This window comes from Triticum urartu, chromosome 1A, assembly GCF_056163025.1.
Source record: "Triticum urartu cultivar PI428250 chromosome 1A, HENAU_Tu73, whole genome shotgun sequence".
Classification (NCBI taxonomy): domain Eukaryota; kingdom Viridiplantae; phylum Streptophyta; class Magnoliopsida; order Poales; family Poaceae; genus Triticum; species Triticum urartu.
The window spans coordinates 321,574,151-321,584,839 of NC_141873.1; the positions used below are offsets into that span (position 1 = coordinate 321,574,151).

The 10,689-nt window shown below is 47.2% G+C and overlaps 1 protein-coding gene across 1 annotated transcript; it reads left to right on the forward strand.

Annotated features, from left to right (window-relative positions):
- The first annotated feature begins 338 nt into the window (after nucleotides 1-338).
- LOC125509394 (uncharacterized) lies at nucleotides 339-10,486 on the forward strand. Its single transcript, XM_087520021.1, has 12 exons — nucleotides 339-849; nucleotides 2,624-2,777; nucleotides 2,906-2,981; nucleotides 7,324-7,938; nucleotides 8,018-8,236; nucleotides 8,329-8,523; nucleotides 8,610-8,783; nucleotides 8,869-9,246; nucleotides 9,337-9,501; nucleotides 9,594-9,656; nucleotides 9,752-9,864; nucleotides 10,288-10,486. Exons 8-11 carry the CDS (start codon nucleotides 8,917-8,919, stop codon nucleotides 9,860-9,862), a joined length of 669 nt encoding a protein of 222 aa, XP_087376147.1. The 5' UTR covers nucleotides 339-849; nucleotides 2,624-2,777; nucleotides 2,906-2,981; nucleotides 7,324-7,938; nucleotides 8,018-8,236; nucleotides 8,329-8,523; nucleotides 8,610-8,783; nucleotides 8,869-8,916; the 3' UTR covers nucleotides 9,863-9,864; nucleotides 10,288-10,486.
- Nucleotides 10,487-10,689: the final 203 nt, after the last annotated feature.

Sequence of the window (10,689 nt, forward strand, 5' to 3'; positions counted from 1 at the left end):
TCCGTCTGCTGGCAGATGGCAAAGAAGTGGGTTGGCCCAGTGGATAACGGAGCTGTAACGGCCCACTAGCCCCACTTCTTTGCCATCAGCCAATCGATGACAAAGATTCTTTGCCATCAGCTGGCTGATGGCAAAGAGGTGGGGCTTTGCCATCTTCTGGCTGATGGCAAAGATATGGGCCTTTGCCATCCGCTGGCTGATGGCAAAGAGGTGGGACTATCTCCTCCCCTCTCTTCTTCTTCAAAAAAAGCTCCTCCCCTCTCTCCCAGCCCGGCCCCACCACTCTCTCTCCCCCTCTCTCTTCCAGCGCGGCCCCCCCTCTCTCTCTCCCCACCTCTCCCAGCCACCACCGCAGCCGCGCGACCCACCCCACGTACCCGACGCCGCCCAGCAACGCAGCCGGCCCGCCCCTCCCTACCAGTGCCAAGCACCCCGCCGGCCCGCCCCTCCCCGCCACCGCCCAACACCTCGCCGGCCCGCCCCTCCCAGCCACCGCCCAGCACCGTCGCGGCCCACCCCTCCCCGCCACCGCCCAGCACCACCGCAGCCCACCCATGCGCCCGCCCCTCCACCGTTCCAGGCCGCGGCGCTGCCCCCTCCCGCGGCCCTCCTGGCCACCGCGGCCCTCCCCGCCACCGCAGCCCGCCCCTGCGCCCTCCCCTCCATCGATCCAGGCCGCGGCGCTGCCCCCTCCCCGCGGCCCTCCCGGCCACCGCGGTGTGCCCCGCGGCCCTCCCGGCCATCGCGGCGTGCCCCTGCGCCCGCCCCTCCACCGAGCCAGGCCATGGCGCCGCCCCCTCCCTGTGGCCCTCCCTGCCACCGCGCCATCCACCGTAGTTTAAATCTCTGGTACTTTTCTTTCTAAATTCTTGTGCTAATATGGACTATAATTTCTAGGGGATTTACACTGTAAGTGTTGGACCTTCGTGGTCAGGACGCAATTTGGAGTTTCTCATGTCCATGTTCAGACTTGCAGAGGTCGGGGTCTTCCCCCTTTCAAAAAACAATGTTCAGACTTGCAGTCGAAGTTGCAATTGGAATTCAACCAAAATTGACAAAATTCTCTTCTTGTTGTTTCTTGATATAAAACTACATATGTACGACATAACCTTGATATACATTCAGAAAAAGATGACCTTGGTTTGCCCATGTAGATACAAAATATCCCCATGTAGATACAAAATAGCTGCAATGCTTCTCCAACATCTGTTGCTCCCGGTTTGGATATTAACATATAGGTTTGCCTTGTCCAGAGTCAGATTATCCACCAGAAAAATGACCTGCTTGCATATGAATTTGGAAATTATTTATGCAGCGACATCAAGGGCCATAGTCTCTGTTTCTAACGGGGAAGTGGCTTGTTTGTCAGCTCCTGAAACAAAGATGTTTGTTTGTATTTCATTTTCTTCAACTTCTATATGTATTCCAATGTCTGCTTTAGTTGATCCTGACTTGGCCTTCCTTATTAAGGTGTAAAAAAATGGCACTGTATTCCTACAGATTCCCAACCATAGTTGAAATAGTACCATGTCCTTTGTCAGGTTTTCCTAGTGCCCTTTCTTGTTTGCAGAGCAAGTAGCCTCCATGAAAGTCCAACATCAGTACATTGCTCTATTTACCAAGTTGGCCATGACGACTCAAATGGTTTTTACATTTTGCTCCTCGCTGATTAAAATGTGTCCAGTATTTGCTGCGTTGCCTTCTAATTTGACAAAGATGGTTAATACACTTGATGTTGTCGTCTTTACGTTCCTGATGCAGATTTTTTTTCAGTTTAGACTTTGGTTTATGCGCTTACTAATTCTTCATTTTCTTTGAATTACCTTTACCTTGCTAAATCTGTTTGTATTGTGTTTATTTTGGTATGTCATCTTGGAAATTACATGGTCCTATCTGTACTATAGAGCTGCTGTCATGTTTGTTGGATGAAGGTCAGGACGCTGAAAGCATTAGCTTCAAATGACCAGATATCCCTTTTATAACTGAAAACGAGCAGCTACGTTTTTTAGGGGAACGAACAACTATGTGCGTATACTTTCTGTTCCAAATCTGGGGCGGCCCATCTACAATTGGAACGTTATAGTTATTCTGTAGTTATATGGGGGCCGTTCTACAATTTGTGTAATATGGGCGTACAGATTCAATCTTGTACCTACATATTTAATCCAACGGCTCTGCTGTCCGTGGTGCAGCCGGAGTACTCGATACTCCGGAGCACACGATCTGCTCTCGGCTGTTTGGTGGGTCGCAAGCTGATGGGCAGTTGTTCACCATGGTCCAGGGTATTTGTGGTTCAGGTTTAGTTGAAACTGGGTGACAGTCTAGCCCGACCCATTTTTTAGAAATAGAAAGCATACAGTCGCCGGGGTGGGTTTTTTTGGACATACAAGTGTCCTCCGTTTATTTGTCAGGAAATGTGAATGTTACCGAATTGAAAAACAATCAAGTACTAAATAGACACTCCCTAATTTTAAGTGGATTTTAACCTAGCTTTTTCTGTTTAGTGCTGGTTTGGCTTAATTAGCTTTTATATTTGAACAATCAGGTTCACAAATAGATACCAACCTAGACACGAGCTGGATAAACCCTATCTGATTTTGTTTTCTCCACTTGAGATTTGCAGGGGAGGTTGCATTGCCCAGAGGAAAGGCAGAGGAGGGTGATGCTGATGATGCAGCAACAACATTAAGGGAGGCAAAGGAGGAGATTGGGCTTGATCCAGCCTTGATCACTCTTGTTTCCTCGCTTGAGCACTTCTTGCCCAATTCTTGCCCAAGGTAAGATGTCTATGAGTTCTCACCTATACCCCTACTGAAAAAAATCACATTGTACAGTGGACAGACTATTTAATTGCACACTGAAAGGCATGTATATTTGTGTTGATCGGGTGGATTTAAATGTGCAGTTGTTTCGTCGCTGCGAGGGTCTGGGGTTCGACGACCTCCCCGTGCGTTCAACGAGCTCTGCCCCGATGTTCGTGGGTGAGCACAAATGACATCTCCTCCTCCCCCAATCATTTTCTATGTTCCGGTCTTCGTGCCGATGAAACATGCTAGCTATAGGTAGATTGAATCATCAGTATGCATGACCACTATGCGTCTCCCGTTCGAAAGGGTTACATCTATAAATATGCATGCATTTGCATATTTATAACCGTGATTCTTTCGAATTGTCCAACGTTATCCATGGACAGCCCGAGTATGTGTAGATTGGGTTCGTTTTCCCATATGCTCTGCTCCGGATCCGATGCAGAATTTCGTCAGTGCCTCTCTGTTGTTCTCCGGGTACACATCCTCTCTGCTTATTGCCGAGATGTGTATCAGGAGAACAGCGAGGAGATGCTGCCGAAATTTTGCGTTGGATCCGGAGTAGAGCATGGGAAAACGAACCCAATCTACACATACTTGGGTGGGATTAGGACCTATCTTTACCTATTAGCGTCTAGGTTGCATGGGCGTAATAAAACTGACAAACTCTATTAACTGATGAATATGGTTTGTTGAATTATGTATATATTTCTTGTGTGTCTAGTAGCTAGGCAAGATGAGTGATCGTGCGTGGATGTACACCGGTCACACTAGTCAGAAAGACATGACCCACGAATGGATAATAAAGACCAAGGGGTTTGTGAGAGTCGCATTTGCAAATGGACAGAGACAAACCTGGTGCCCCTGTGTTGAGTGCGACAACTATCATAAGCGGTCGGAGTTTGAAATGAGCAAACACCTACAGAAGTGGGGTTTTACGCCTAATTATACGGTCTGGACATTTCATGGTGGGTCTGCCCAATGTGCCAGAGCTAAGGAGGGCCGTCGTCGCACTGACGAGCACGGTACCGGGATGGAAGACATGGTGGAAGACTTTGATGATGCTCGGGATTCGGATGATGAGATGGAGGAATCTGCAAAGGCCTTCAATGATATGTTGGAGTCTTCAAAACGTCCTCTCCACGAGCACACTGAGCTTTGTCAGCTGGATGCCATCGCACAAGTAATGGCTCTAAAGGCTCGATTCAACTTGGGCAGAGAATGCTACGACGCGATGATGACACTATTTGGACGCTTTCCACCCAAAGGCCATGTAATGCCTGCAAACCTGTACCAGTCGGGCAAAATCCTTCGCGTACTTAAGATGCCCTATGAGAAGATAGATGCCTGTGAGAAAGGATGTGCCTTATTTAGGCTTGAGTATGCGGACTTGAAGTATTTTCCCGTTTGCCAGTCTTCCAGGTATGTTGTGGTAGACAACGGTATGGGTGAGAAGAGTCGAACGAAAATCCCAGTTAATGTTCTTCGGTATATGCCAATCATACCAAGACTTCAATGTCTTTTCATGGTCGAAGAGACGGCCAGACAGATGACATGGCACAAATTGGGCAAAAGAACCGGACTGGATGCAGATGGGGAGCCGATGTTGGTACACACATCAGATGGTTTTGCGTGGAAGCGCTTCGATGCAATACATCATGCTAAAGCGGCAGATCCAAGGCATCCTCGAATTGCCGTAAGCACAGATGGGTTCAACGTGTTTGGTATGATGGCAGCCCAATACAACTGTTGGCATGTATTTGTCATTCCACTCAATCTCCCTCCCGGACAGATTATGCAAAGAAAGAACATTTTCCTAACGTTGATAATTCTGGGGCCCAACTATCTGGGGAAGAGTATGAATGTGTACATGCAGCCGCTTAAGGATGAATTGCAAGAAGCTTGGGACAATGGGATCAAGACATACGACGCCACTACAAAAAAAACTTCCTAATGCGTGTGTGGTACATGTACTCGATGCATGACGTGCCGGCATATGCGCTATTCGTTGGCTGGTGTGTGCATGGTAGGTTCCCGTGCCCCACATGCAAGGCAGCTCTTGAGTTTCGTCGGTTGCAGGCGGGTGGCAAGTTTTCTTGCTTCGACATGCATAGACAGTTCCTGGATCCTTGTCATAAGTTCAGAAAAGACAAGAAGAACTTCATCAAAGGTAGAGTTGTCAAAAACTCTGCACCACCTGCGTTGACAGGCCAACAGACTCTAGATCAGTTAAACGCTCTCGAGCCAGATCCAAAGCATCCAGGGTATTTCAAGGGGTATAATTCGGAACACGCCTGGACTCACAAGACATGCTTGTGGGACCTGCCTTACTTCAAAGACCTCCTTTTCCCACACAACATCGACGTGATGCACACTGAAAAGAATGTCGGCGAGGTCCTCTTTGGTACATTGTTCGGCATAGAGGGGAAAACAAAGGATAATCCTAAGGCTAGAGTCGACAAGGAGGCTCTATGTGATAGACCGCTACAAAACATGCGACAACTGAAAGGAACGAAGAACTGGGCGAAGCCAAAGGCATGGTTCAATCTTGGAAGGCCAGATATGAGGGAAATTATCCTGTGGGTGAAAAACGAGTTGATGTTCCCCGATGGGTATGCAACGAATCTAAAGAGGGGAGCGAGCCTTGAAAAATTAAAAATATTTGGTCTCAAGAGTCATGATTGGCACATATGGCTTGAGCGGGTAATGCCGGTGCTGTTGCGTGGCTTTATCCCTGAGGATGAATGGCTAGTACTGGCAGAGCTGAGCTATTTCTTCCATGTTCTTTGTGCGAAAGAACTATCGTCTGGCTTGCTAGAAGAACTGGAAGAGTTGGCGCTGGAGTTGATCTGCAAGTTAGAGAAGATCTTTCCACCGGGCTTCTTTAATCCAATGCAGCATTTAATTTTGCATCTCCCGACCGAGGCACGATTGGGGGGGGGGGCTATGCAGAATCGTTGGTGCTACGCAACTGAGAGGATGCAGAAGACACTTTGAGCAAAATGTAAAAATAAATGTTGAATTGAAGCATCGATGGCTGAGGCATTCATTACTGAGGCGGCAAACTTCGTGACAGCACACTACGAAGCCAAAAATCATCATTTGCATAATCCGAAGCCTCGGTACAATGCTGGCGACCCTAAAAAGGGTGGATCCAACCTCAGCCTATTCAAAGGGAAGCTCGCACCAACCGGTGCTTATACTCCCTTATTGTTGGATGTCGACGAATGGCGGACCATTACGTTGTATATCTTGAACAATCTAACAGAAGTGCGACCGTACATCGAGTAAGTTCTCGGTACATTGTTTCGCAACCTCTAATTCCTTTGAACTGCTCTTATTCCCGGATATTTGATACAGTCGATATCTCGCCAAATTCTCGTATGGAGCGGTGATCCAAAAGGATTCCGTCGAAGAGTATGAGCTTCTGGCAATGCATGGATGCGGCTATCCCGGTTTCATCTCTTGGTTCAAACAAACGGTAATTTCCATTAGACCATTTCATTTCTTCATCTATTTTCCAGCTAATGCAACAATCATTTTGTATTAAACTTGTCGGCTAGTTCAGAGTCTATGGACGCCGAATTGAGACAAGTCGCTAATGGTTTTGACTATAAGGTCCGTTCATTTGACAAATACGACATCAATGGGTATCGCTTTCGTACCTATGCTAAAGAGCTATCTATGGCCGACCGAAAGTCTACAAATTGTTGTGTCTCTGCTATCGACGAAGGAGATACCGAGTATTATGGAAGATTTGAAGCAATTTATGAACTTCTATTCTATGGTGCAAACCCACCGAACGTCGTAGTCTTCAAATGTTATTGGTTCCAGCCAAACGAGACTAGAAGGACTCATGAACATTTAGGGCTAGTCGAAATCAAACAAAGCACCCATTTGGATGTTCCCGATGTCTATATTACGGCTCAACAGGCAACCCAAGTTTTCTATCTACAGTGGGCTTGCCAAAGTGATCCAGATCTCAATGGTTGGGATGTTGTTTATGAAGTGCCGCCACATGTTAGACCACCTCCCCCCAATGAAGAGGATCATGAACCTCACATTAACCCAGACACATATGAAGGAGAGTTCTTCCAAGAAACACGTCTTTCCAAAAAACATTTCAAGAACCGCTCTACTTCACCCCAGAACATTGAAGTAGACAGCGACAGTGAATCCGAGCATGAGCCGGAACAAGAAGAGCCAGAACAAGAAGAGGTTACTGCTACGGATGACCTGTCAATGCTTGACCAATTACGTAAAGGAGGCCTTCCACATGTTGATGCATTTATTGATGATGATGATGAGCACGTCATTACTGATAGTGATGATGATGATGCATTTATTGACCCTGAAGCATATATAGATGATGAAGATTAATATTATAGTTCATGTTAGGTATTTCATTTTTTTATGTTCATGATGATGATACACTTAAATTATATACATATTATTATTCATGTCAGGTATTCTTTTTTTATGTTGTACTAATTTTGTTTACTCTTTGTCATTGCAGGTGTTGACAGATGGTTGGCACGGGTCGAGAGCGCTCCAAGGCTCCTTCCTCGGCGCGTGGTGGGAGGGGTAGTTCCATTCCACCCCAGACCCTCCGGAGAGCTCTAGATCTCAGTATGAAGACACCACCGGCGGTCGCTTCTTCTTTGGCCGGGAGAGGTCGGGGGGGGGGGGAGAAGAAGGAGAAGGCTAGTAAAGGTGGAAGTGGTGGCGGGAGAGGTAGGAAGGCTGCCACTACACCTTCCTCGCCGCCACCCTCAGCTGGTTCACCTGACCACAGGACTGCCCCGTCTGAGATGGAGTCGCCTGAGGTGGACCCGTCTCGGACCCCGGTCCACGAGCCTCGGGCCGACGAGCCTTCGCCCCACGAGACTCCGGTCCCTGAGGCTCCGTCCCACGAGACTCTGGATCAGGCTACGTCGCAGCCGAACCGATTGGGGGACTGGCCGGAGTCGAGTGGCCATGCTGATGGTGACGAGGGTGGCTATAGTTCTAATAGCTATAGCGAGAGTGAGCTGGTTGAGGGGGGCAATGTCTACCAGCATGGTGATACAAAGCTCCCGCCCACCCCGGTGACCCATGACCAGAGGTGGTTGATTACGCGTGATGGGGAGAAGTAAGTGCATTTACTCTTTTTTAACCTTTTGCCTTCACGTTTTTTGAATATCTAATGCGTTAGCCTTGTCATACTTCAGGTCTTGGAAACACGGTCATGGTGTCCGCAGGTCTAACACAGTCCTTGGTGTGATTTGTCACCAGAGCTTCCCGGGGTGGGTCACGTTGCCCAGTGAGGGCCAGGTTCCAGAGCTAGGAATGACCTGGGAGCACTACTTGGCTTCCCCGGCCCCGCCAGGGAGAGGATCGGTGGTGTCGAGTGCCACAAGGTGGCCGACGTTGTGATCCAGACGTTTTGGGTAATTTTTCCTCTCTCGTCTACATTGTGTTTTCTTGTTTGATTGGAAACCCTAGTGATTGTACTAATCCGTGTTTTCTTGTTTGATTGCAGACCTTTTACAGGTGTGCTGAGGGATAGGAGGAGGCCGCGGCTCGGGTTATTGAAGCGGAGTGCAGGCGACTACTTCAAAACTGGCGGAACGGGGCTCGGATGCAGGCTACTCGAGACTACTTCGCGTCGATTGGTATTAGGATGTCCAAGTCGAAGTGCCGCACAAAGTATCTGAGTAAGGAGAAGTACATGAAGGTAATTACCTGTTCTTAAGGCCTTGAATTTAGTTTCCTTGATTTGATTCGTAGGCGTAGCTCTCAAATTTCTCTTACTTAACTTAGGTGCTCCCGAGATGGTGTGCGGATAGGCTGGATTGTTGGGAGGCATTGGTGGATGAGTGGTGCTCTCCCCAATGGCTATCCACCCACAACAATGCAAAGGATCGACGTGGCAAAATGAGCGACGTGCCACACCATCAAGGCAGCTTCAACCTATATCAGTATGGCGATAACTGGGTATGTGGTTTGCTTCATGATTCATGGAAATTCAGTCTTCATGCTAGCTTGAGCCCTTAACCAATACTTTGTTCCTCTCTTTTAGGCGTGACACAACAAGACGGATGTGCCAGAGCTGTTCGACCTATATGCCATGGCCCATAGTGCCCCATATAAGAAGGCCAAGGCATTCTCTGAGTCTGATCTTGATGATCCAAAGAACTTCACCAACCACGCCTCCCACAACAAGCTCGTGAGGTACAGAGACGAGGGGAAGGCGAGGAAAGGGCCGGACTTTAACCCGAGCCAGCCTATTGATCCTGAGCTGGTGATGATATCTGGTGGCGGGAGGAACCATGGCTTGTTAGCCATTGGGGATGGACTGATACGTTGTACTAGCACTCTCCCGCAGATCAAGAGGCGCCAGACGAGCTCCGATCCTGAGATAAGGCCTCGTCCATGGCCAATGGATCTCGAAATCAAGGTTAGTTATACAGAATCAGATACCTTTCCTCTATTACATTATGTCTGCGACCGTCGATGATTACAATGCTAAAGAGGAGTGGTTTTGCAGGCTGCTATTGAGGAAGAGAGAGCAAAGACCCAGGAGCTTCTGGCAGAGGAAAGGAGGCAGACGGCGGAGAGGGAGGGGGAGACTAAGGAGAGGACGGCTAGGCTTTTGGAGGAGGAGAGGAACCGGAACGACTTGGCTAACCGGGCCATATACGAGCTCTTCGCGGTATATTTCTTCTACATATTAGCTAAATCATGCACGCAATGTTCCTTTCATTAGTAACTAATATGACCGACTCGTCAAAACCAAATGTGCAGTCCATGTGCGAGAAGAATGGTCAGACCCCTCCGCCGATGCCAGTCATTGCTCCGGCGGACACGGTGATTTTCATTTGAATGGACATTACTTATTAGTCTTCACATTTGAGTTGCATCATGCTAACAAGACATTGCAAATGATCTTTAATTTGGTACAGCATAACTCCCGACAAGCATCGACGTCTGCCATTGGCGCGAGCAAGAACCCCAATCCTCCTCCGTCTGCCACTACTGCGAGCAAGAACCCCGATCCTTCACCTACAGGTTGACGGTAAGTTTTGCCTAGTGCTTTGCTTAATTAGCTCTAAATTGACCTATTTAACCTAGGATAGCTCGAAAATGACCTATACTTAGCATTTTTTTCCTCCAAAATGACTTAATATGCTTAGCTAGCTCAAAATTGACCTATTTAACCTAGGATAGCTCTAAAATGACCTATACTTAGCATTTTTTCCTCCAAATGACTTAATATGCTAAGCTAGCTCTAGAATGACATAATATATATGCTTAGTTCCAAAATGACCTTACTTAGCATTTTTTACACCAAAATGACTTAGTATGCTTAGCTAGCTCAAAAATGACATAATAACCATACTTAGCTCCAAAATGACCTATTTTACAGATATAAGTTGCATCATAATAATCTTCTTATTCTAGTCTTCTTCTTCTAACTTTCTTCTTTCCCATTTTGTAGATTTGCTTCAGATCATGGAAGCTTGGGTTGATGGAGTGCTTGTCTTTAGTTTTTGTTTTGACTTTGTGAAACTCGCTACCTATGATGAAACTGTGTAATATTGATGAAACTATGTATATGTATGGATGAAACTTGCTACTATTGGTAACATGTGTTGGATATATTTGCGTTCATGACTATTGGTAATATGTGTTGAATATGCTATATTGGTCATATATATATATGTTTGATTTTCTATGAAAATGAATTGATATAAGAAAAAACAAAATTAAATGAGGCAATGTAGGCACTTTGCCATCCGCTGGCAGATGGCAAAGAGGCCACGTGGCAGCAACCTGTAATGCGCTCGTCTGGCCTATTTGTTCTGTTTGCCATCAGCTAGCAGATGGCAAAGAGCATGCA